Source organism: Coregonus lavaretus, assembly GCF_964263955.1.
Source record: "Coregonus lavaretus genome assembly, contig: HAP1_SCAFFOLD_6607, whole genome shotgun sequence".
Lineage (NCBI taxonomy): Eukaryota > Metazoa > Chordata > Actinopteri > Salmoniformes > Salmonidae > Coregonus > Coregonus lavaretus.
Window position 1 is genome coordinate 1733 of NW_028156212.1, and position 27922 is coordinate 29654.

Genomic DNA, 27922 nt, shown 5'->3' on the forward strand with positions numbered 1-27922 from the left:
CTGAATGTAGGTTAAGTTCTTATGGTCCGTCCATACGACGAATGGATGGGCGGCCCCCTCTAGCCAATGCCTCCACTCCCACAGGGCGAGCTTGACTGCTAGCAGCTCATGGTTCCCCACGTCGTAATTCCACTCCGCCGGGGACAGCCGATGGGAGAAAAACGCGCAGAGGTAAGTCTTACCGTCCATGAGGAACTGCTGGGACAGGATTTCTCCCACTGCAACGTCTGAAGCATCCACCTCCACAATGAACGGCAGGGACGGATCAGGATGCCCAAGGACCGGGGTCGATAATAAAGCGACGCTTAAGCTTATCAAAAGCGTTCCCCGCTTCTGGAGTCCAGGCGAAGGAGCGTACGCTCGTCTGGGTGAGCACTGACAGGGGAGCGGCTAGGGAGCTAAAATTGCAAATGAATCGCCTATAAAAATTTGCGAACCCTAAAAACCGTTGTAGTTGCTTGAGGGATGAAGGCTGGGTCCCATCCGTAGGTCCCCCTTGGTGATGATGAACCCCAGGAAGGAGACTGTCTCTGTGTGGAACACACACTTCGCCGCCTTGACGTAGAGCTGGTGATGGAGAAGGCGTTGGAGGACCTGCCGGTGTTCACTCATGTCCTTCGAAAATATTAAGATGTCATCCAAATACACGAATATGCTGTAGCCGAGGATATACTCCCTCATGGCCAGCGTCTCCGGCCGGGACAAGCCAGGGGACCAGCCAGGGGTGCCCAAGGATGAGGAGACACTCCGGAGAGTCCACAATGAAAAACTGGATAGCCCCCCTGCCAACTGGACACGCATGGGGACAGTGTGCCGGGTGATGAAGCCCGATCCCAGCGGCCGGCTGTCCAGGCCCATGACCGGAACTGGCTCAGAGAGGGAGAGTAACGGAACGCTCCACCATTGGTCCATCAGGTTTCCATTGCCCCCCCCCCCCCCGTGCATGCGCCCGACGCGCAGCGCAGGCCCACTGAACCCTGATGGGGAGAAAAGTCAGGGAGTCTCTGTAGTTGGGGTTTCAGTTCCAGCTCGCTAGCACCCCTTCTGAAACTAGCGAGCCCTCCTGTTTCCCGGCTTCTCCGGGCATGAGTCGCAGTGGTGACCTGCCTGGCCGCAGTACAGGCAACGTCCCTGGCACAGATGCCTCTGCCTCTCCATCCTGGACAAGCACGCCGACCCCAGCTGCATAGCCTCCTCCTGAGGCGTCTCCTCCCTGAATCGGCTGAAAAGCCTCCGGGTTGATAAGGGGACGTGGAGGCGCGCCTTGCGTCATCCCTCTCTCATGCGCCCTCTCACGACGCCGATTCTCTACCCGCACCGAGAGTTCGACGAGGCCGTTCAGATACAGGATTTAAAAAACTTGAGTGTCTCCACTGAACCTAGGTCCTAGAAGTTCTGCGCAGACTCAGGACAATTGAGCTTTGGAGAAATACGCAGATTCAAAAAGGAGTCCGTAATTTGCTTTCTAATGATAATTATCTTTTCATCGAAGAAGTTCATGAATTCATCAATGCTGAAGTGAAGGCCATCCTCTCTTGTTGAATGCTGCTTTTTTTTTTGTTAGCTTTGTGACACTGATACGTACTGCTTGACATCAAGGAACTAGCAGAGAAAACTGAGCAAGAGAACACAGCTAAGTGAGGGCATAAATACACAAGTGAATCAGATAGACACAGGTGACACCAATAGGCAGATAATTAGTCCCGACTGTGAGTGAGGTGGTGCCTATGGTTGTCGGAAGGATGACACCTAGTGGGTCGCTCCGGAACTGCGACCCACTCCTGTAACATATCTCATTGTGGAGCTAGAGGAGTTAGAGCCCTGTCTATGTTGGTAGATGAGATGAGAGCACCCCTCCAGCTAGGATGGAGTCCATCACTCCTCAGCAGGCCAGGCTTGGTCCTGTTTGTGGGTGAGTCCCAGAAAGAGGGCCAATTATCTACAAATTCTATCTTTTGGGAGGGGCAGAAAACAGTTTTCAACCAGCGATTGAGTTGTGAGACTCTGCTGTAGAGCTCATCACTCGCCCTAACTGGGAGGGGGCCAGAGACAATTACTCGATGCCGACACATCTTTCTAGCTAATTTACGCGCTGAAGCTATGTTGCTCTTGGTGACCTCTGACTGTTTCATCCTAACATTGTTGGTGCCGACGTGGATAACAATATCCCTATACTCTCTACACTCGCCAGTTTTTGCCTCAGCCAGCATCATCTTCAGATTAGCCTTTACGTCGGTAGCCCTGCCTCCTGGTAAACAGTGTGTGATCGCTGGATGATTCTTTTTAAGTCTAATATTGCAGGTAATGGAGTCGCCAATGACTAGGGTTTTCAATTTGTCAGAGCTAATGGTGGGAGGCTTTGGAAGCTCAGACACTGTAACGGGTTGAGGAGAGACCTGAGAAGGCTCGGCCTCTGACTCCGACTCGTTGCTTAATGGGAAGAACCGGTTGAAAGTTTCTGTTGGTTGAATGAGCAACACTGTTTGAGCATGCGACAGTATTTCTTTCCAGAAGTCTTGAGAAAATTGTCATGCTGTGGGGACTGTGCGGGGGGATTTACAGTTGAAGTCGGAAGTTTACATACACTTCGGTTGGAGTCATTAAACCTTGTTTTTAAACCACTCCACACATTTCTTGTTAACAAACTATAGTTTTGGCAAGTCGGTTAGGACATCTACTTTGTGCATGACACAAGTAATTTTTCCAACAATTGTTTACAGACAGATTATTTCACTTATAATTCACTGTATCACAATTCCAGTGGGACAGACGTTTACATACACTAAGTTCACTGTGCCTTTAAACAGATTGGGAAATTCCAGAAAATTATGTCATGACTTTAGAAGCTTCTGATAGGCTAATTGACATCATTTGAGTCAATTGGAGGTGTACTTGTGGATGTATTTCAAGGCCTACCTTCAAACTCAATGCCTCTTTGCTTGACACCATGGGAAAATCAAAAGAAATCAGCCAAGACCTCAGAAAATAATTGTAGACCTCCACAAGTCTGGTTCATCCTTGGGAGCAATTTCTAAATGCCTGAAGGTACCACGTTCATCTGTACAAACAATAGTATGCAAGTATAAACACCATGGGACCACGCAGCCGTCATACCGCTCAGGAAGGAGACGCGTTCTGTCTCCTAGAGAGGAATGTACTTTGGTGCGAATAGTGCAAATCAATCCCAGAACAACAGCAAAGGACCTTGTGAAGATGCTGGAAGAAACAGGTACAAAAGTATCTATATCCACAATAAAACGAGTCCTATATCGACATAACCTGAAAGGCCACTCAACAAGGAAGAAGCCACTGCTCCAAAACCGCCATAAAAAAGCCAGACTACGGTTTGCAACTGCACATGGGGACAAGATCGTACTTTTTTGAGAAATGTCCTCTGGTCTGATGAAACAAAAATAGAATTGTTTGGCCATAATGACCATCGTTATGTTTGGAGGAAAAAGGGGGTGCCTTAAAAGCTGAAGAACACCATCCCAACCGTGAAGCACGGGGGTGGCAGCATCATGCTGTGGGGGTGCTTTGCTGCAGGAGGGACTGGTGCACTTCACAAAATAGATGGCATCATGAGGAAGGAAAATTATGTGGATATATTGAAGCAACATCTCAAGACATCAGTCAGGAAGTTAAAAGCTTGGTCGCAAATGGGTCTTCCAAATGGACAATGACCCCAAGCATACTTCCAAAGTTGTGGCAAAATGGCTTAAGGACAACAAAGTCAAGGTATTGGAGTGGCCATCACAAAGCCCTGACCTCAATCCTATAGAACATTTGTGGGCAGAACTGAAAAAGTGTGTGCGAGCAAGGAGGCCTACAAATCTGACTCAGTTACACCAGCTCTGTCAGGAGGAATGGGCCAAAATTCACCCAACTTATTGTGGGAGCTTGTGGAAGGCTACCCGAAATGTTTGACTCAAGTTAAACAATTCAAAGGCAATGCTACCAAATACTAATTTAGTGTATGTAAACTTCTGACTCACTGGTAATGTGATGAAAGAAAGGAAAGCTTAAATAAATCATTCTCTCTACTATTATTCTGACATTTCACATTCTTAAAATAAAATGGTGATCCTAACTGGCCTAAAACAGGGAATTTTCACAAGGATTAAATGTTAGGAATTGTGAAAAACTGAGTTTAAATGTATTTGGCTAAGGTGTATGTAAACTTCCGACTTCAACTGTATACTACTATCTGTACTTACTGGTGGCACAGACGCTGTTTCATTCTTTCCTACACTTACATTGTCTTTGCCTAACGATTGCATCTGAAGCTGGGCTTGCAACACGGCGATCCTCACCATAAGGCGATAGTTCTCCTGTATATTATGAGTCCAGCGACTGCAATTAGATGGCATAGGGTTAATGTTACTACTTAGCTTCGGCTGGTGGAGATCCTGTATTACTACTTAGCTTCGGCTGGTGGAGATCCTGTATTACTACTTAGCTTCGGCTGGTGGAGATCCTGTATTACTACTTAGCTTCGGCTGGTGGAGGTCCTGTATTACTACTTAGCTTCGGCTGGTGGAGATCCTGTATTACTACTTAGCTTCGGCTGGTGGAGATCCTGTATTACAACTTAGCTTCGGCTGGTGGAGGTCCTGTATTACTACTTAGCTTCGGCTGGTGGAGATCCTGTATTACTACTTAGCTTCGGCTGGTGGAGATCCTGTATTACTACTTAGCTTCGGCTGGTGGAGATCCTTTATTACTACTTAGCTTCGGCTGGTGGAGGTCCTGTATTACTACTTAGCTTCGGCTGGTGGAGGTCCTGTATTACTACTTAGCTTCGGCTGGTGGAGATCCTGTATTACTACTTAGCTTCGGCTGGTGGAGATCCTGTATTACAACTTAGCTTCGGCTGGTGGAGGTCCTGTATTACTACTTAGCTTCGGCTGGTGGAGATCCTGTATTACTACTTAGCTTCGGCTGGTGGAGGTCCTGTATTACTACTTAGCTTCGGCTGGTGGAGATCCTGTATTACTACTTAGCTTCGGCTGGTGGAGATCCTGTATTACTACTTAGCTTCGGCTGGTGGAGGTCCTGTATTACTACTTAGCTTCGGCTGGTGGAGGTCCTGTATTACTACTTAGCTTCGGCTGGTGGAGATCCTGTATTACTACTTAGCTTCGGCTGGTGGAGATCCTGTATTACTACTTAGCTTCGGCTGGTGGAGGTCCTGTATTACTACTTAGCTTCGGCTGGTGGAGATCCTGTATTACTACTTAGCTTCGGCTGGTGGAGATCCTGTATTACTACTTAGCTTCGGCTGGTGGAGATCCTGTATTACTACTTAGCTTCGGCTGGTGGAGATCCTGTATTACTACTTAGCTTCGGCTGGTGGAGATCCTGTATTACTACTTAGCTTCGGCTGGTGGAGATCCTGTATTACTACTTAGCTTCGGCTGGTGGAGGTCCTGTATTACTACTTAGCTTCGGCTGGTGGAGATCCTGTATTACTACTTAGCTTCGGCTGGTGGAGATCCTGTATTACTACATAGCTTCGGCTGGTGGAGGTCCTGTATTACTACTTAGCTTCGGCTGGTGGAGATCCTGTATTACTACTTAGCTTCGGCTGGTGGAGATCCTGTATTACTACTTAGCTTCGGCTGGTGGAGATCCTGTATTACTACTTAGCTTCGGCAGGTGGAGATCCTGTATTACTACTTAGCTTCGGGTGGTAGAGATCCTGTATTACTACTTAGCTTCGGCTGGTGGAGATCCTGTATTACTACTTAGCTTCGGCTGGTGGAGATCCTGTATTACTACTTAGCTTCGGCTGGTGGAGATCCTGTATTACTACTTAGCTTCGGCTGGTGGAGGTCCTGTATTACTACTTAGCTTCGGCTGGTGGAGATCCTGTATTACTACTTAGCTTCGGCTGGTGGAGGTCCTGTATTACTACTTAGCTTCGGCTGGTGGAGATCCTGTATTACTACTTAGCTTCGGCTGGTGGAGGTCCTGTATTACTACTTAGCTTCGGCTGGTGGAGGTCCTGTATTACTACTTAGCTTCGGCTGGTGGAGGTCCTGTATTACTACTTAGCTAAGGCTGGTGGAGGTCCTGTATTACTACTTAGCTTCGGCTGGTGGAGGTCCTGTATTACTACTTAGCTTCGGCTGGTGGAGATCCTGTATTACTACTTAGCTTCGGCTGGTGGAGGTCCTGTATTACTACTTAGCTTCGGCTGGTGGAGGTCCTGTATTACTACTTAGCTTCGGCTGGTGGAGGTCCTGTATTACTACTTAGCTTCGGCTGGTGGAGATCCTGTATTACTTTTAGCTTCGGCTGGTGGAGGTCCTGTATTACTACTTAGCTTCGGCTGGTGGAGGTCCTGTATTACTACTTAGCTTCGGCTGGTGGAGATCCTGTATTACTCCTTAGCTTCGGATGGTGGAGATCCTGTATTACTACTTAGCTTCGGCTGGTGGAGATCCTGTATTACTACTTAGCTTCGGCTGGTGGAGGTCCTGTATTACTACTTAGCTTCGGCTGGTGGAGATCCTGTATTACTACTTAGCTTCGGCTGGTGGAGATCCTGTATTACTACTTAGCTTCGGCTGGTGGAGGTCCTGTATTACTACTTAGCTTCGGCTGGTGGAGGTCCTGTATTACTACATAGCTTCGGCTGGTGGAGATCCTGTATTACTACTTAGCTTCGGCTGGTGGAGATCCTGTATTACTACTTAGCTTCGGCTGGTGGAGATCCTGTATTACTACTTAGCTTCGGCTGGTGGAGGTCCTGTATTACTACTTAGCTTCGGCTGGTGGAGATCCTGTATTACTACTTAGCTTCGGCTGGTGGAGATCCTGTATTACTACTTAGCTTCGGCTGGTGGAGATCCTGTATTACTACTTAGCTTCGGCTGGTGGAGATCCTGTATTACTACTTAGCTTCGGCTGGTGGAGATCCTGTATTACTACTTAGCTTCGGCTGGTGGAGGTCCTGTATTACTACTTAGCTTCGGCTGGTGGAGATCCTGTATTACTACTTAGCTTCGGCTGGTGGAGGTCCTGTATTACTACTTAGCTTCGGCTGGTGGAGATCCTGTATTACTACTTAGCTTCGGCTGGTGGAGGTCCTGTATTACTACTTAGCTTCGGCTGGTGGAGGTCCTGTATTACTACTTAGCTTCGGCTGGTGGAGGTCCTGTATTACTACTTAGCTTCGGCTGGTGGAGATCCTGTATTACTACTTAGCTTCGGCTGGTGGAGATCCTGTATTACTACTTAGCTTCGGCTGGTGGAGATCCTGTATTACTACTTAGCTTCGGCTGGTGGAGATCCTGTATTACTACTTAGCTTCGGCTGGTGGAGATCCTGTATTACTACTTAGCTTCGGCTGGTGGAGGTCCTGTATTACTACTTAGCTTCGGCTGGTGGAGATCCTGTATTACTACTTAGCTTCGGCTGGTGGAGATCCTGTATTACAACTTAGCTTCGGCTGGTGGAGGTCCTGTATTACTACTTAGCTTCGGCTGGTGGAGATCCTGTATTACTACTTAGCTTCGGCTGGTGGAGATCCTGTATTACTACTTAGCTTCGGCTGGTGGAGATCCTTTATTACTACTTAGCTTCGGCTGGTGGAGGTCCTGTATTACTACTTAGCTTCGGCTGGTGGAGGTCCTGTATTACTACTTAGCTTCGGCTGGTGGAGATCCTGTATTACTACTTAGCTTCGGCTGGTGGAGATCCTGTATTACAACTTAGCTTCGGCTGGTGGAGGTCCTGTATTACTACTTAGCTTCGGCTGGTGGAGATCCTGTATTACTACTTAGCTTCGGCTGGTGGAGGTCCTGTATTACTACTTAGCTTCGGCTGGTGGAGATCCTGTATTACTACTTAGCTTCGGCTGGTGGAGATCCTGTATTACTACTTAGCTTCGGCTGGTGGAGGTCCTGTATTACTACTTAGCTTCGGCTGGTGGAGGTCCTGTATTACTACTTAGCTTCGGCTGGTGGAGATCCTGTATTACTACTTAGCTTCGGCTGGTGGAGATCCTGTATTACTACTTAGCTTCGGCTGGTGGAGGTCCTGTATTACTACTTAGCTTCGGCTGGTGGAGATCCTGTATTACTACTTAGCTTCGGCTGGTGGAGATCCTGTATTACTACTTAGCTTCGGCTGGTGGAGATCCTGTATTACTACTTAGCTTCGGCTGGTGGAGATCCTGTATTACTACTTAGCTTCGGCTGGTGGAGATCCTGTATTACTACTTAGCTTCGGCTGGTGGAGATCCTGTATTACTACTTAGCTTCGGCTGGTGGAGGTCCTGTATTACTACTTAGCTTCGGCTGGTGGAGATCCTGTATTACTACTTAGCTTCGGCTGGTGGAGATCCTGTATTACTACATAGCTTCGGCTGGTGGAGGTCCTGTATTACTACTTAGCTTCGGCTGGTGGAGATCCTGTATTACTACTTAGCTTCGGCTGGTGGAGATCCTGTATTACTACTTAGCTTCGGCTGGTGGAGATCCTGTATTACTACTTAGCTTCGGCAGGTGGAGATCCTGTATTACTACTTAGCTTCGGGTGGTAGAGATCCTGTATTACTACTTAGCTTCGGCTGGTGGAGATCCTGTATTACTACTTAGCTTCGGCTGGTGGAGATCCTGTATTACTACTTAGCTTCGGCTGGTGGAGATCCTGTATTACTACTTAGCTTCGGCTGGTGGAGGTCCTGTATTACTACTTAGCTTCGGCTGGTGGAGATCCTGTATTACTACTTAGCTTCGGCTGGTGGAGGTCCTGTATTACTACTTAGCTTCGGCTGGTGGAGATCCTGTATTACTACTTAGCTTCGGCTGGTGGAGGTCCTGTATTACTACTTAGCTTCGGCTGGTGGAGGTCCTGTATTACTACTTAGCTTCGGCTGGTGGAGGTCCTGTATTACTACTTAGCTAAGGCTGGTGGAGGTCCTGTATTACTACTTAGCTTCGGCTGGTGGAGGTCCTGTATTACTACTTAGCTTCGGCTGGTGGAGATCCTGTATTACTACTTAGCTTCGGCTGGTGGAGGTCCTGTATTACTACTTAGCTTCGGCTGGTGGAGGTCCTGTATTACTACTTAGCTTCGGCTGGTGGAGGTCCTGTATTACTACTTAGCTTCGGCTGGTGGAGATCCTGTATTACTTTTAGCTTCGGCTGGTGGAGGTCCTGTATTACTACTTAGCTTCGGCTGGTGGAGGTCCTGTATTACTACTTAGCTTCGGCTGGTGGAGATCCTGTATTACTCCTTAGCTTCGGATGGTGGAGATCCTGTATTACTACTTAGCTTCGGCTGGTGGAGATCCTGTATTACTACTTAGCTTCGGCTGGTGGAGGTCCTGTATTACTACTTAGCTTCGGCTGGTGGAGATCCTGTATTACTACTTAGCTTCGGCTGGTGGAGATCCTGTATTACTACTTAGCTTCGGCTGGTGGAGGTCCTGTATTACTACTTAGCTTCGGCTGGTGGAGGTCCTGTATTACTACATAGCTTCGGCTGGTGGAGATCCTGTATTACTACTTAGCTTCGGCTGGTGGAGATCCTGTATTACTACTTAGCTTCGGCTGGTGGAGATCCTGTATTACTACTTAGCTTCGGCTGGTGGAGGTCCTGTATTACTACTTAGCTTCGGCTGGTGGAGATCCTGTATTACTACTTAGCTTCGGCTGGTGGAGATCCTGTATTACTACTTAGCTTCGGCTGGTGGAGATCCTGTATTACTACTTAGCTTCGGCTGGTGGAGATCCTGTATTACTACTTAGCTTCGGCTGGTGGAGATCCTGTATTACTACTTAGCTTCGGCTGGTGGAGGTCCTGTATTACTACTTAGCTTCGGCTGGTGGAGATCCTGTATTACTACTTAGCTTCGGCTGGTGGAGGTCCTGTATTACTACTTAGCTTCGGCTGGTGGAGATCCTGTATTACTACTTAGCTTCGGCTGGTGGAGGTCCTGTATTACTACTTAGCTTCGGCTGGTGGAGGTCCTGTATTACTACTTAGCTTCGGCTGGTGGAGGTCCTGTATTACTACTTAGCTTCGGCTGGTGGAGATCCTGTATTACTACTTAGCTTCGGCTGGTGGAGATCCTGTATTACTACTTAGCTTCGGCTGGTGGAGATCCTGTATTACTACTTAGCTTCGGCTGGTGGAGATCCTGTATTACTACTTAGCTTCGGCTGGTGGAGATCCTGTATTACTACTTAGCTTCGGCTGGTGGAGGTCCTGTATTACTACTTAGCTTCGGCTGGTGGAGATCCTGTATTACTACTTAGCTTCGGCTGGTGGAGATCCTGTATTACTACTTAGCTTCGGCTGGTGGAGGTCCTGTATTACTACTTAGCTTCGGCTGGTGGAGGTCCTGTATTACTACTTAGCTTCGGCTGGTGGAGATCCTGTATTACTACTTAGTTTCGGCTGGTGGAGGTCCTGTATTACTACTTAGCTTCGGCTGGTGGAGATCCTGTATTACTACTTAGCTTCGGCTGGTGGAGATCCTGTATTACTACTTAGCTTCGGCTGGTGGAGATCCTGTATTACTACTTAGCTTCGGCTGGTGGAGATCCTGTATTACTACTTAGCTTCGGCTGGTGGAGATCCTGTAGAAACAGGTTCAGATAAAGCATCTGGGGGGAAAACGTTGAATGAAAAAAGTCAAGCGAGGAAAAAACTAAGACATTGGTAAATATATTATTATATATTTTGGCAGATAACCAAGTAGCAACAAACAGCACAGCAGCACAGAGAAAAGTCCAGAAGATGAGGGAGGAAGATGAGGGAGGAAGATGAGGGAGGAAGATGAGGGGGGAAGATGAGGTTGGAAGATGAGGGAGGAAGCTGAGGGAGGAATGTGAGGGAGGAAGATGAGGGAGGAAGATGAGGGAGGAAGTTGAGGGAGGAAGATGAGGTTGGAAAATGAGGTTGGAAGATGAGGGAGGAAGTTGAGGGAGGAAGATGAGGGAGGAAGGTGAGGGAGGAAGATGAGGGAGGAAGATGAGGTTGGAAGATGAGGTTGGAAGATGAGGGAGGAAGATGAGGGAGGAAGATGAGGTTGGATGTTGAGGGAAGAAGATGAGGGAGGAAGATGAGGGAGGAAGATGAGGTTGGAAGATGAGTTTGGAAGATGAGGGAGGAAGATGAGGTTGGAAGATGAGGGAGGAAGATGAGGGAGGAAGATGAGGGAGGAAGATGAGGGAGGAAGATGAGGTTGGAAGATGAGGAAGGAAGATGAGGGAGGAAAATGAGGTTGGAAGATGAGGGAGGAAGATGTGGGAGGAAGATGAGGTTGGAAGATGAGGGATTAAGATGAGGCAGGAAGATGAGGGAGGAAGTTGAGGGAGGAAGATGAGGGACGAAGATGAGGGAGGAAGATGAGGTTGGAAGATGAGGGAGGAAGATGAGGGAGGAAGATGAGGTTGGAAGATGAGGGAGGAAGATGAGGGAGGAAGATGAGGGAGGAGGATGAGGGAGGAAGATGAGGGAGGACGAAGAGGTTGGAAGATGAGGTTGGAAGATGAGGGAGGAAGATGAGGGAGGAAGATGAGGTTGGATGTTGAGGGAAGAAGATGAGGGAGGAAGATGAGGGAGGAAGATGAGGTTGGAAGATGAGTTTGGAAGTGAGGGAGGAAGATGAGGTTGGAAGATGAGGGAGGAAGATGAGGGAGGAAGATGAGGGAGGAAGATGAGGGAGGAAGATGAGGGAGGAAGATGAGGTTGGAAGATGAGGGAGGAAGATGAGGGAGGAAAATGAGGTTGGAAGATGAGGGAGGAAGATGTGGGAGGAAGATGAGTTTGGAAGATGAGGGATTAAGATGAGGCAGGAAGATGAGGGAGGAAGTTGAGGGAGGAAGATGAGGGAGGAAGATGAGGGAGGAAGATGAGGTTGGAAGATGATGGAGGAAGATGAGGGAGGAAGATGAGGGAGGAAGAAGAGGGAGGAAGATGAGGTTGGAAGATGAGGGAGGAAGATGAGGGAGGAAGATGAGGGAGGAAGGTGGGTGAGGAAGATGAGGGAGGAAGATGGGGGAGGAAGATGAGGGAGGAAGATGAGGTTGGAAGATGAGGGAGGAAGATGAGGGAGGAAGATGAGGGAGGAAGATGAAGTTGGAAGATGAGGGAGGAAGATGAGGGAGGAAGATGAGGGAGGAAGATGAGGTTGGAAGATAAGGGAGGAAGATGAGGGAGGAAGATGAGGGAGGAAGATGAAGTTGGAAGATGAGGGAGGAAGATGAGGGAGGAAGATGAGGGAGGAAGATGAGGTTGGAAGATGAGGGAGGAGAGATGAGGGAGTAAGATGAGGGAGGAGGATGAGGGAGGAAGATGAGGGAGGAGCACCTGATTATTCAGTGTGTGTATGTATCCTTTTCCCACTAAATTACACATTATGCTCCTTTTATTGGCTACATTTTTTTATATCCATAAACTAGATTACACTGTGTCCCTGTTAGTAATTCTCCATTCAATGGGTTATTCATTTTACATCCACTGGGTAGATGACAGTGTGTCCTTGTTATTCTGTAATAATAGTCAATTCTCTATTCAATGGTTCAATTGCTCTATTGGGAGTTCTTAAAGGGTAGTTTAGCACAACTCAACCACATGTAACATATGGATTTGCATTAGTATACACATCAAAAGTCCAAAGTTACACCTCACTATTTTTGGAGTTATTACATAAAAGTCAGGAAGCAGGTGCGGAAGGTGAGTTTAATAAGTCAGGAAGCACGTGCGGAAGGTGAGTTTAATAAGTCAGGAAGCAGGTGCGGAAGGTGAGTTTAATAAGTCAGGAAGCAGGTGCGGAAGGTGAGTTTTATAAGTCAGGAAGCAGGTGCGGAAGGTGAGTTTAATAAGTCAGGAAGCAGGTGCGGAAGGTGAGTTTAATAATGAACCGATAGAGATGAACAAACATGAGAAGCGACTGAACATGAAAGAAAACAATACTACCTACTGACTGAGGCTACTGAGGGCTGTATGAAGGGAGAGTAATCATGGTGGTGATGAAGTCCAGGTGTGCATAACGATGTGGAGCAGGTGTGCGTGATGTGGGTTGCCAGGTGTGTGTAATGTGGGTTGCCAGGTGTGCATAATGTGGGTTGCCAGGTGTGCGTAATGTGGGTTGCCAGGTGTGTGTAATGTGGGTTGCCAGGTGTGCGTAATGTGGGTTGCAAGGTGTGCGCAATGTGGGTTGCCAGGTGTGCGCAATGATGCTTGCCAGGTGTGCGTAATGTGGGTTGCCAGGTGTGCGTAATGTGGGTTGCCAGGACCGGTTGTTAGTAGACCGGCGAAGTCGAGCACCGGAGGGAGGGAGCAGGAGTAGGCCTGACAACCAATAAAGGAATTATTTGGGTGATATGTCATAAAGAGGACCCAGCCAGCCTATTCCCTACAATGTAAACTCCAACTGAAATATTTTCAAATGTATGACTTCAAATTAAACCAAATTATATGCACTCATGACTACTGGTTTCAATTACCTTTTTTTTAGGCAACTTCCAAGCAAATACTTCATGAATTTACTCATACAAATCAGCTTGCAAGGTTGCTAGCCAACTAGCTTGTGAACGTTAGGGCTACAGATCAAAAGGAAAGAGAGACGGGAGATTTACAGATTGACGGGGCCCATCGGATAAGTAAAAGGGTGGAGGTTGAGTTAGCTACCAAAGCAAAAACCAGGAAGAGAGGTGCCGTACTGCCGTGTTAAAGCATGGCCAAAGCCATATCGTAAGAGAGGTGCCGTACTGCCGTGTTGAAGCATGGCCAAAGCCATATCGTAAGAGAGGTGCCGTACTGCCGTGTTGAAGCATGGGCAAAGCCATATCGTAAGAGAGGTGCCGTACTGCCGTGTTGAAGCATGGCCAAAGCCATATCGTAAGAGTGTCACGATCGAGGTAAGGAGTAGACCAAGGCGCAGCGTGATGAACAAACATACTTTAATTAGTTAAAGTATAAAACATGAATACAAAACAAGAAACGACTCGTGACGTCCACGGTATCAATGACCGAACACGGAACAAAAACCCACAAACCCAAAGGGAAAAACATACAGTTTAAATATGGCTCCCAATCAGAGACAACCAGCCAACAGCTGACACTCGTTGCCTCTGATTGGGAGTCACACAGGCAAACATAGAAATCAACAAACTAGAACCCCCAACATAGAAATAAACACATAGAATAAACACACCCTGGCTCAACAAATAGAGTCCCAGAGCCAGGGTGTGACAGTACCCCCTTCTAAAGGCGCGGACTGCGACCGCGCCTCAACTAAAAAAAAAAACAGGGGAGGGCTGGGCGGGCATACCTCCTTGGCGGCGGTTCTGGCTCCGGCCTTGACCACCACCCTCCAATACACCCCCCATAGCGCCCCTGGTCCAGTCTGGCCCCGCCGGCTGGAGCCGAACTGGACTTAGCAGGAGCGGTTAGCTTCAGCTCCACCGTGCAGCAGTTGACCGGTACCTTACCAGGCACCGGTGACCCAGGCACGGGTTGTGCTGGACTGACGACGCGCCCCCCTGGCTTGGTGCGTGGAGGAGGAACGGGCCTTACCAGGCTGACGACGCGCACCCCTGGCTTGGTGCGTGGAGGAGGAACGGGCCTTACCAGGCTGACGACTCGCACCCCTGGCTTGGTGCATGGAGGAGGGACGGGCCTTACCCGGCTGACGACTCGCACCCCTGGCTTGGTGCGAGTGGCAGGAACAGGCCGGGCCGGGCTGGCGACGCGCACCGTAGACTTGGTGCGAGTGGCAGGAACAGGCCGGGCCGGGCTGGCGACGCGCACCGTAGACTTGGTGCGAGTGGCAGGAACAGGCCGGGCCGGGCTGGCGACGCGCACAGTAGACTTGGTGCGTGGAGCAGGGACAGGCCGGACCGGGCTGGCGACGCACACCGTAGGCTTGGTGCGTGGAGCAGGGACTGGCCGGACTGGGCTGGCGACGCACACCGTAGGCTTGGTGCGTGGAGCAGGGACAGGCCGGAACGGGCTGGCGACGCACACCGTAGGCTTGGTGCGTGGAGCAGGGACAGGCCGGGCTGGGCTGGCGACGCACACCGTAGGCTTGGTGCGTGGAGCAGGGACAGGCCGGACCGGGCTGGCGACGCACACCGTAGGCTTGGTGCGTGGAGCAGGGACTGGCCGGACTGGGCTGGCGACGCACACCGTAGGCTTGGTGCGTGGAGCAGGGACAGGCCGGACCGGGCTGGCGACGCACACCGTAGGCTTGGTGCGTGGAGTAGGGACAGGTCGGGCTGGGCTGGCGACGCACACCGTAGGCTTGGTGCGTGGAGCAGGGACAGGCCGGGCTGGGCTGGCGACGCACACCGTAGGCTTGGTGCGTGGAGCAGGGACAGGCCGAACCGGGCTGTGGAGACGGATAGGAGCCCTGGAGTGAAGAGCGGCCACAACCCGTCCTGGCTGAATGCCTACCCTCACGCACTCTGTGTGAGGCATCCGCACAGGACGTACAGGGCGGTGTATCCGTAACCTGGTGGCCTCCAGAATCCGCCCCTCTTTTGCCTCCGTCAGCCCCGTCGTCCATGCGGTGTGCCCCCCCCTAAAAATGTTCTGGGGTTGCCTCTCGACCGCCCGACGACGACCCTGATCACGCCGTTGCTCCTCTCTACGGCGCGCCTCCACCTTCTCTTCTCCCGGCGCTTCCTCCCATGTCCAGCCCAAGAGCTGCCCCTGGACACGCTGCTTGGTCGTTGCATGGTGGGTTTTTCTGTCACGATCGAGGTAAGGAGTAGACCAAGGCGCAGCGTGATGAACAAACATACTTTAATTAGTTAAAGTATAAAACATGAATACAAAACAAGAAACGACTCGTGACGTCCACGGTATCAATGACCGAACACGGAACAAAAACCCACAAACCCAAAGGGAAAAACATACAGTTTAAATATGGCTCCCAATCAGAGACAACCAGCCAACAGCTGACACTCGTTGCCTCTGATTGGGAGTCACACAGGCAAACATAGAAATCAACAAACTAGAACCCCCAACATAGAAATAAACACATAGAATAAACACACCCTGGCTCAACAAATAGAGTCCCAGAGCCAGGGTGTGACAAAGAGAGCTGGGCTATCTTGGCTGCCATGAACTGTAGTGCCCTCAGAAAGTATTCACACCCCTTGACTTTTTCCAAATTGTGTTGTGTTACAAAGTGGGATTTAAATGGATTTTATTATAATTTTTTTGTCAACGATCTACACAAAATACTAATGTCAAAGTGAAAAAACAATTCTAACATTTGTCAAAACAAATAAAACACTAATACATAACAGGGTGGTTCTCTGATTGCTGTGTCCTGTCTTGTCCTAACAGGGTGGTTCTCTGATTGCTGTGTCCTGTCTTGTCCTAACAGGGTGGTTCTCTGATTGTTGTGTCCTGTCTTGTCCTAACAGGGTGGTTCTCTGATTGTTGTGTCCTGTCTTGTCCTAACAGGGTGGTTCTCTGATTGTTGTGTCCTGTCTTGTCCTAACAGGGTGGTTCTCTGATTGTTGTGTCCTGTCTTGTCCTAACAGGGTGGTTCTCTGATTGTTGTGTCCTGTCTTGTCCTAACAGGGTGGTTCTCTGATTGTTGTGTCCTGTCTTGTCCTAACAGGGTGGTTCTCTTATTGTTGTGTCCTGTCTTGTCCTAACAGGGTGGTTCTCTGATTGTTGTGTCCTGTCTTGTCCTAACAGGGTGGTTCTCTAATTGTTGTGTCTTGTCTTGTCTTGTCTTGTCCTAACAGGGTGGTTCTTTCTCTGATTGTTATGTCTTGTCTTTTCTCCAGGGTGGTTGTCTATGAGTGCTGTCCAGGCTACATGAAGCTGGAAGGCATGCAAGGATGTCCTGCAGGTCTGTGTATACTAGTGTAGTCCACATCACCAGTCATACAACCTCCAAGATGAGGCTTCATAGGATTTCACCATGTAACCACCCTATAGCTCCTCCCTCTCCCCATATAGCTCCTCCCTCTCCCCATATAGCCCCTCCCTCTCCCCATATAGCTCCCCCCTCTCCCCATATAGCCCCTCCCTCTCTGGTCCACCGTGGGAATCGAACCCACCACCCTGGCTTTGTAAGCACCAAGCTCTACCAACTGAGCAACACAGGACCATGTGTATGGCACATTGGGCCTGGTGAAGGCTAGGACAACCCAGGACTAACTGTCAGCCTATAAACATAGTATTAAAATTATCTTCTCTCTCTCTCTCTCTCTCTCTCTCTCTCTCTCTCTCTCTCTCTCTCTCTCTCTGTCTCTCTCTCTCTCTGTCTCTCTCTCTGTCTCTCTCTCTCTCTCTCTCTCTCTCTGTCTCTCTCTCTGTCTCTCTCTCTTTCTCTCTCTCTCTCTCTCCTCTCTCTCTCTCTCTCTCTCTCTCTCTCTGTCTCTCTGTCTCTCTGTCTCTGTCTCTCGCTCTGTCTCTCCTACAGTGGCTCCTATAGACCATGTGTATGGCACATTGGGCCAGGTGAAGGCTAGGACAACCCAGGAGTACTCTGACCTCTCTAAGCTGAGGGAGGAGATCGAAGGGAAGGGATCGTTCACTATGTTTGCCCCTAGCAACAAAGCCTGGGACTTGCTGGACCCTGTAAGTAGACATAACTATAGTTAGTCATTCTGTCAATCAGTCAGTTAGTTAAATAGTCAGTCAGTCATTCAGTTAGTTAATCAGTCAGTCAGTTAGTTAGTTAGTTAGTTAGTCAGTCAGTCAGTCAGTCAGTCAGTCAGTCAGTCAGTTAGTTAAATAGTCAGTCAGTCAGTCAGTCAGTCAGTCAGTCAGTTAGTTAATCAGTCAGTCAGTCAGTTAATCAATCAGTCAGTCAGTTAGTTAATCAATCAATCAATCAATCAATCAGTCAGTCAGTCAGTTAGTTAGTTAATCAATCAATCAATCAGTCAGTCAGTCAGTTAGTTAATCAATCAATCAATCAGTCAGTCAGTCAGTTAGTTAGTTAGTTAATCAATCAATCAATCAGTCAGTCAGTCAGTTAGTTAATCAGTCAGTCAGTTAAGCCTTGTTCACAATGGTGCTCAAATCCAATTTTTTCCCATATCCGATTCGAAACAGTCTGAACACATGGAATCGGACATTTCGAACCACATTTCAAACCACATTCATAGATTCCAGAGTCAATAATCCAGAGGCAGCATTGGTCACAGGAAACGAGGGGGAAGAGTCAACAATAAGACAGGGATCAGAGGAAGGCTCCAGGCAGATGGAAATGATTCTCCATATGACATTGAGAAATAGTGCATTGGTGGTAGTTTAAAATATATCTGGAAATAAGTTAATAAATATGTAGTTCTAGGTAACCAAGATGGTGACTACAACTAAGTTACTAAGTCTATGACAACACTTTGTTGTTACTTTAGTGAGTAAAAATGGATGCTTCCTGCCCTTTAAGGCCTGCAGTGTGAAAAAAGCTTTAGTCTATCAGTCAATCAATCAATCAGTCAGTCAGCTCAGTTCTGTTCTGTTCAGACAGATATATCACTGCTTCCTCTCTCTAACTCTTCCTTCTCCCTCTCCATCCCCAGGAGGTGCGTGGTGCCTTGGTGAGCAACGTGAACATCGAGCTGTACAACGCCCTGCACTATCACATGGTCAACCATCGCATGCTAACTAAAGACCTGAAGAACGACATGTCCATCACCTCCATGTACAACAACCTAGGACTCTACATCAACCACTACTCCAACGGGGTATGTATTCAACCGCTAGCCCCTAGACTTAACCCCTTGCCCCTAGACTTAACCCCTAGCCCCTAGACTTAACCCCTAGCCCCTAGACTTAACCCCTAGCCCCTAGACTTAACCGCTAGCCCCTACCCCTGGAACCCTAGTCCCCTAGCCCCAACCCCTAGCTAGAACCTACTCCTAGACCCTACCTTTAGACAACTAGTCCCCTAGCCCCAACCCCTAGCTAGCCCCTACTCCTAGCCCCCTAGCCCCTACTCCTAGCCCCCTAGCCCCAACCCCTAGCCCCAACACCTAGCTAGCCCCTACTCCTAGCCCCAACACCTAGCTAGCCCCTACCCCTAGCCCCCTAGCCCCAACACCTAGCTAGCCCCTACCCCTAGTCCCCTAGCCCCAACCCCTAGCCCCCTAGCCCCTACCCCTAGCCCCCTAGCCCCTACCCCTAGCCCCCTAGCCCCAACCCCTAGCTAGCCCCTACCCCTAGTCCCCTAGCCCCAACCCCTAGCCCCCTAGCCCCTACCCCTAGCCCCCTAGCCCCTACCCCTAGCCCCAACCCCTAGCTAGCCCCTACCCCTAGTCCCCTAGACTTAACCCCTTGCCCCTAGACTTAACCCCTAGCCCCTAGACTTAACCCCTAGCCCCTAGACTTAACCGCTAGCCCCTACCCCTGGAACCCTAGTCCCCTAGCCCCAACCCCTAGCCCCCTAGCCCCAACCCCTAGCCCCCTAGCTCCAACTCCTAGCTAGCCCCTACCCCTAGTCCCCTAGCCCCAACCCCTAGCCCCCTAGCTCCAACTCCTAGCTAGCCCCTACCCCTAGTCCCCTAGCCCCAACCCCTAGCCCCCTAGCTCCAACTCCTAGCTAGCCCCTACCCCTAGCCCCAACACCTAGCTAGCCCCTACCCCTAGCCCCAACACCTAGCTAGCCCCTACCCCTAGCCCCCTAGCCCCAACCCCTAGCCCCCTAGCCCCAACCCCTAGCCCCAACCCCTAGCTAGCCCCTACCCCTAGCCCCAACACCTAGCTAGCCCCTACCCCTAGCCCCCTAGCCCCAACCCCTAGCCCCAACACCTAGCTAGCCCCTACCCCTAGCCCCCTAGCCCCAACACCTAGCCCCCTAGCCCCAACCCCTAGCCCCAACACCTAGCTAGCCCCTACCCCTAGCCCCCTAGCCCCAACACCTAGCCCCCTAGCCCCAACCCCTAGCCCCAACACCTAGCTAGCCCCAACCCCTAGCCCCCTAGCCCCAACACCTAGCTAGCCCCTACCCCTAGCCCCCTAGCCCCAACACCTAGCTAGCCCCAACCCCTAGCCCCCTAGCCCCTACCCCTAGCCCCCTAGCCCCAACACCTAGCTAGCCCCTACCCCTAGCCCCAACACCTAGCTAGCCCCTACCCCTAGCCCCCTAGCCCCAACCCCTAGCCCCCTAGCCCCAACCCCTAGCCCCCTAGCCCCAACACCTAGCTAGCCCCTACCCCTAGTCCCCTAGCCCCAACCCCTAGCCCCCTAGCCCCAACACCTAGCTAGCCCCTACCCCTAGCCCCCTAGCCCCAACACCTAGCTAGCCCCAACCCCTAGCCCCCTAGCCCCAACCCCTAGCCCCCTAGCCCCAACACCTAGCTAGCCCCTACCCCTAGTCCCCTAGCCCCAACCCCTAGCCCCCTAGCCCCTACCCCTAGCCCCAACACCTAGCTAGCCCCTACCCCTAGCTAGCCCCTACCCCTAGCCCCCTAGCCCCAACACCTAGCCCCCTAGCCCCAACCCCTAGCCCCCTAGCCCCTACCCCTAGCCCCCTAGCCCCAACACCTAGCTAGCCCCTACCCCTAGCCCCAACACCTAGCTAGCCCCTACCCCTAGCCCCAACACCTAGCTAGCCCCTACCCCTAGCCCCCTAGCCCCAACACCTAGCTAGCCCCTACCCCTAGCCCCAACACCTAGCTAGCCCCTACCCCTAGCCCCCTAGCCCCAACACCTAGCTAGCCCCTACCCCTAGCCCCAACACCTAGCTAGCCCCTACCCCTAGCCCCCTAGCCCCTACCCCTAGCCCCAACACCTAGCTAGCCCCTACCCCTAGCTAGCCCCTACCCCTAGCCCCCTAGCCCCAACACCTAGCCCCCTAGCCCCAACCCCTAGCCCCCTAGCCCCAACACCTAGCCCCCTAGCCCCAACCCCTAGCCCCCTAGCCCCAACACCTAGCTAGCCCCTACCCCTAGCTAGCCCCTACCCCTAGCCCCCTAGCCCCAACACCTAGCTAGCCCCTACCCCTAGCCCCCTAGCCCCAACACCTAGCTAGCCCCTACCCCTAGCCCCAACACCTAGCTAGCCCCTACCCCTAGCCCCCTAGCCCCTACCCCTAGCCCCAACACCTAGCTAGCCCCTACCCCTAGCTAGCCCCTACCCCTAGCCCCCTAGCCCCAACACCTAGCCCCCTAGCCCCAACCCCTAGCCCCCTAGCCCCAACACCTAGCCCCCTAGCCCCAACCCCTAGCCCCCTAGCCCCAACACCTAGCTAGCCCCTACCCCTAGCTAGCCCCTACCCCTAGCCCCCTAGCCCCAACACCTAGCTAGCCCCTACCCCTAGCTAGCCCCTACCCCTAGCCCCCTAGCCCCTACCCCTAGCCCCCTAGCCCCAACCCCTAGCCCCCTAGCCCCAACACCTAGCCCCCTAGCCCCAACCCCTAGCCCCCTAGCCCCAACACCTAGCTAGCCCCTACCCCTAGCTAGCCCCTACCCCTAGCCCCCTAGCCCCTACCCCTAGCCCCCTAGCCCCAACCCCTAGCCCCCTAGCCCCAACCCCTAGCCCCCTAGCCCCAACCCCTAGCCCCAACCCCTAGCTAGCCCCTACTCCTAGCCCCCTAGCCCCAACACCTAGCTAGCCCCAACCCCTAGCCCCCTAGCCCCTACCCCTAGCCCCCTAGCCCCAACACCTAGCTAGCCCCAACCCCTAGCCCCCTAGCCCCTACCCCTAGCCCCCTAGCCCCAACACCTAGCTAGCCCCTACCCCTAGCCCCAACACCTAGCTAGCCCCTACCCCTAGCCCCCTAGCCCCAACACCTAGCCCCCTAGCCCCTACCCCTAGCTAGCCCCTACCCCTAGCCCCCTAGCCCCTACCCCTAGCCCCCTAGCCCCAACCCCTAGCCCCCTAGCCCCAACCCCTAGCCCCAACCCCTAGCTAGCCCCTACCCTTAGCCCAACTAGAACTCCTCTCCAGGAACAGGGTTGGGCAGTGCTGCCCTAGACCCTAGACCCCAAAATGTCACCTCCATGTACATCAACCTTGGAATCAACGGGATACGTGCCCTGTCTGGTCCATAATTAAACCCTAGCCCCTAGACTTCTAACGGGATATGTGCCTGTCTGGTCCATAATTAAACCCTAGCCCCTAGACTTCTAACGGGATATGTGCCAGTCTGGTCCATAATTAAACCCTAGCCCCTAGACTTCTAACGGGATATGTGCCTGTCTGGTCCATAATTAAATGCCAGCCCCTAGACTTCTAACGGGGTATGTGCCTGTCTGGTCCATAATTAAATGCCAGCCCCTAGACTTCTCTCATAGACCCCATCAGTAAATGAGAATGTGTTCTCAGTCAACTTACCTAGTAAAATAAATATATCAGATCTTACAAGATTGAATAGTGTAAACAATATGGTAGAAACTCCATCTGGCTTAATCTACAGTATGTAGATGTTCAATGTACCTCTTCTAAAAACCAAGTATTTGATACACTGCCGATTTTGGAGGTTTTCCTACTTACAAAGAATGTAGAGGTCTGTAATTCTTTATCATAGGTACACTTCAACCGTGAGAGACGGAATCTAAAACAAAAATCCAGAAAATCACATTGTATGATTTTTAAGTAATTAATTTGCATTGACAGAAGTATTTGATCACCTACCAACCAGTAAGAATTCCGGCTCTCACAGACCTGTTAGTTTTTCTTTAAGAAGCCCTCCTGTTTTCCACTCATTACCTGTATTAACTGCACCTGTTTGAACTCATTACCTGTATAAAAGACACATGTCCACACACTCAATCAAACAGACTCCAACCTCTCCACAATGGCCAAGACCAGAGAGCTGTGTAAGGACATTGTAGAATTGTAGACCTGCACTAGGCTGGGATGGGCTACAGGACAATAGGCAAGCAGCTTGGTGAGAAGGCAACAACTGTTGGCGCAATTATTAGAAAATTTAAGAAGTTCAAGATGACGGTCAATCACCCTCGGTCTGGGGCTCCATACAAGATCTCACCTCGTGGTGCATCAATGATCATGAGGAAGGTGAGGGATCAGCCCAGAACTACACGGCAGGACCTGGTCAATGACCTGAAGAGAGCTGGGACCACAGTCTCAAAGAAAACCATTAGTAACACACTACGCCGTCATGGATTAAAATCCTGCAGCGCACGCAAGGTCCCCCTGCTCAAGCCAGTGCATGTCCAGGCCCGTCTGAAGTTTGCCAATGACCATCTGGATGATCCAGAGGAGGAATGGGAGAAGGTCATGTGGTCTGATGAGACAAAAATTTAGCTTTTTGGTCTAAACTCCACTCGCTGTGTTTGGAGGAAGAAGAAGGATGAGTACAACCCCAAGAACACCATCCCAACCGTGAAGCATGGAGGTGGAAACATCATTCTTTGGGGATTCTTTTCTGCAAAGGGGACAGGACGACTGCACCGTATTGAGGGGAGGATGGATGGGGCCATGTATCGCGAGATCTTGGCCAACAACCTCCTTCCCTCAGTAAGAGCATTGAAGATGGGTCGTGGCTGGGTCTTCCAGCATGACAACGACCCGAAACACACAGCCAGGGCAACTAAGGAGTGGCTCCGTAAGAAGCATCTCAAGGTCCTGGAGTGGCCTAGCCAGTCTCCAGACCTGAACCCAATAGAAAATCTTTGGAGGGAGCTGAAAGTCCGTATTGCCCAGCGACAGCCCCGAAACCTGAAGGATCTGGAGAAGGTCTGTATGGAGGAGTGGGCCAAAATCCCTGCTGTAGTGTGTGCAAACCTGGTCAAGACCTACAGGAGACGTATGATCTCTGTAATTGCAAACAAAGGTTTCTGTACCAAATACTAAGTTCTGCTTTTCTGATATATGAAATACTTATGTCATGCAATAAAATGCAAATGAATTACTTAAAAATCATACAATGTGATTTTCTGGATTTTTGTTTTAGATTCTGTCTCTCACAGTTGAAGTGTACATATGATAAAAATTACAGACCTCTACATTCTTTGTAAGTAGGAAAACCTGCAAAATCGGCAGTGTATCAAATACTTGTTCTCCCCACTGTATATATATACAGTACCAGTCAAAAGTTTGGAAAGCTGTCATCAAGGTAAAGGGTGGCTACTTTGAAGAATCTCAAATATAATATATATTTTGATTTGTTTAACACTTTTTTGGTTACTACATGATTCCATATGTGTTATTTCATAGTTTTGATGTGTTCACTATTATTCTACAATTTAGAAAATAGTAAAAATAAAGAAAAACCCTTGAATGAGTAGGTGTGTCCAAACGTTTGACTGGTACTGTATATATTTTTGCAATTCGTATGATATGTTATGAACCCAATTCGCAACATATCATACAAATTTGGTGTGCTTAAGATCCTGGAGTGCATTTTTAAGTGGACAAAAAAAGGATTCTATTCACTTAAACCAATCGATAAATTAACCAATCGCTCTCCTTTTGTAGATCGTCACGGTGAACTGTGCCAGGATTATCCATGGTAACCAGGTGGCTACCAATGGAGTGGTTCATGTCATCGACCGTGTCATCACTGCCGTGGGCAACACCATCCAGGATGCCATGGAAGTTGATGACAACCTCTCCTCCTTCAGCGTACGTACCTGACTGTAAACTGACTATCACTATTATATCCCTGTAACGTTGAATCATTCAGCATACGTACCTGACACAATACGTGCTGTCCTATAATGCCTCAGGTGTAATCTGTTCGTTCATGTACTTCTAGTACTTTCCTCTCTCTCCAGGCTGTTGTTGTTGTAGTAGTAGTAGTAGTAGTAGTAGTAGTAGTAGTAGTAGTAGTAGTAGTGGTAGTAGTAGTAGTAGTAGTAGTAGTAGTAGTAGTAGTAGTAGTAGTAGTAGTAGTTATGGTAGTAGTAGTAGTAGTAGTAGTTGTAGTAGTAGTAGTAGTAGTTATGGTAGTAGTAGTATTAGTAGTAGTAGTAGTAGTAGTTGTAGTAATAGTAGTAGTAGTAGTAGTAGTAGTAGTAGTAGTAGTAGTAGTAGTAGTAGTAGTAGTAGTAGTAGTAGTTGTAGTAGTAGTAGTAGTAGTAGTAGTAGTTGTAGTAGTAGTAGTACTAGTAGTAGTAGTAGTAGTAGTAGTAGTAGTAGTTATGGTAGTAGTAGTAGTAGTATGTATTAATCTATAGTACTAACCCTGCTATCCTCTCTCCAGGCTGTAGCTTTGGCCTCAGGAGTGATGGACAAGCTGGGCCAGCCAGGTCACTTCACCCTGTTCGCTCCCACCAATGAGGCCTTCCAGAACCTTGATGCCGGCTTCGTGGAACGCGTAATGGGAGACAAGGCTGTCATCGCAGGTAACCAATCACTTATGGCCAGATAAAACAATAGCCAATCACCTATGGTTAGGTTACCAATTGCTAATCATCTATGGCCAGATTACCAATAACCAATCACCTATGGCCATGTTACCAATAACTAATCACTTATGTTCTGTCTTTTATGGCGTGGTCAGTTGTAAGTAAGAATGTAAAATACATGTGACCAACAAACTGAACCTTGAACCTTGATAAACAATGAACCAATTACTGTACCTTTGGCCAAGTAACCAACCAATCTCATATCACCTTTATCCCCACCTCAAGAGCCGCAGGGTCCCTCGGGACAGTGTTGTCTCTTGGTTTTCAGTCTTGTGTTTTAAAACTGTTTGAGAAACACTGACCAAACCACCGGTCAAGCAGACCTCAGAGAGACAGAAGGACAGGAAAGGAAAACCGCCAGATGTGTTAATTTTTATCCCATGTATTCAGTGTTCAATCAGCCCCTTTCTCAAGCACATCCCCAAAGACACACACCACATCCCCAAAGACACACCAGATCCCCAAAGACACACCACATCCCCAAAGACACACCACATCCCCAAAGACAAGCCACATCCCCAAAGACACACACCACATCCCCAAAGACACACCAGATCCCCAAAGACACACACCACATCCCCAAAGACACATCACATCCCCAAAGACACACACCACATCCCCAAAGACACACACCACATCCCCAAAGACACACCAGATCCCCAAAGGCACATCACATCCCCAAAGACACATCACATCCCCAAAGACACACACCACATCCCCAAAGACACACACCACATCCCCAAAGACACACACCTCATCCCCAAAGGCACACACCACATCCCCAAAGGCACACACCACATCCCCAAAGGCACACACCTCATCCCCAAAGACACACCACATCCCCAAAGACACACACCTCATCCCCAAAGACACACCACATCCCCAAAGACACACACCACATCCCCAAAGGCACACACCACATCCCCAAAGACACACACCACATCCCCAAAGGCACACACCACATCCCCAAAGGCACACACCACATCCCCAAAGACACACACCACATCCCCAAAGGCACACACCTCATCCCCAAAGGCACACACCACATCCCCAAAGGCACACACCACATCCCCAAAGGCACACACCACATCCCCAAAGACACACACCTCATCCCCAAAGACACACCACATCCCCAAAGACACACACCACATCCCCAAAGGCACACACCACATCCCCAAAGACACACACCACATCCCCAAAGACACACACCACATCCCCAAAGGCACACACCACATCCCCAAAGGCACACACCACATCCCCAAAGACACACACCACATCCCCAAAGGCACACACCACATCCCCAAAGGCACACACCGCATCCCCAAAGACACACACCTCATCCCCAAAGACACACACCTCATCCCCAAAGACACACACCTCATCCCCAAAGACACACACCTCATCCCCAAAGACACACACCACATCCCCAAAGACAGACCGGGTCCCCAAAGACACACACCACATCCCCAAAGACACACACCACATCCCCAAAGGCACACACCTCATCCCCAAAGACACACACCTCATCCCCAAAGACACACACCACATCCCCAAAGACAGACCGGGTCCCCAAAGACACACACCACATCCCCAAAGGCACACACCACATCCCCAAAGACACACACCACATCCCCAAAGGCACACACCACATCCCCAAAGGCACACACCGCATCCCCAAAGGCACACACCACATCCCCAAAGGCACACACCACATCCCCAAAGGCACACACCACATCCCCAAAGGCACACACCACATCCCCAAAGACACACACCGCATCCCCAAAGGCACACACCACATCCCCAAAGGCACATCACATCCCCAAAGACACACACCACATCCCCAAAGACACACACCACATCCCCAAAGACACACCACATCCCCAAAGGCACACACCACATCCCCAAAGACACACACCACATCCCCAAAGGCACACACCGCATCCCCAAAGACACACACCACATCCCCAAAGACACACACCACATCCCCAAAGACACACACCACATCCCCAAAGACAGACCGGGTCCCCAAAGACACACACCACATCCCCAAAGACACACACCACATCCCCAAAGACCACACCACATCCCCAAAGACACACCTCATCCCCAAAGACACACACCTCATCCCCAAAGACACACACCACATCCCCAAAGACACACACCTCATCCCCAAAGACACACACCTCATCCCCAAAGACACACACCTCATCCCCAAAGACACACACCACATCCCCAAAGACAGACCGGGTCCCCAAAGACACACACCACATCCCCAAAGACACACACCACATCCCCAAAGACACACACCACATCCCCAAAGACACACCTCATCCCCAAAAGACACACACCACATCCCCAAAGACAGACCGGGTCCCCAAAGACACACACCACATCCCCAAAGACACACCACACACCAAAGACACACACCACATCCCCAAGACACACCTCATCCCCAAGACACACACCACATCCCCAAAGACACACACCACATCCCCAAAGACAGACCGGGTCCCCAAAGGCACACACAGGAGCACACATGCTCTCCCGATCACACGTAAAGCGGGAAACGCTTGTCTCCAATCCGTATTATTCGCAGTGTCTCCGGCTA

At 50.2% G+C, this 27922-nt stretch overlaps 1 protein-coding gene across 1 annotated transcript; it reads left to right on the top strand.

The window, feature by feature from the left end:
- Positions 1–679: 679 nt before the first annotated feature.
- LOC311126646 (periostin-like) lies at positions 680–25251 on the top strand (the record flags this gene model as incomplete). The annotated part of the gene is made up of 6 exons (XM_084200641.1): positions 680–915; positions 16773–16837; positions 17414–17571; positions 18522–18686; positions 24383–24529; positions 25110–25251. Coding segments are annotated over 6 exons (913 nt in total), but the record flags the coding sequence as incomplete, so codon positions are not given.
- Between the last annotated feature and the right edge of the window lie 2671 nt (positions 25252–27922).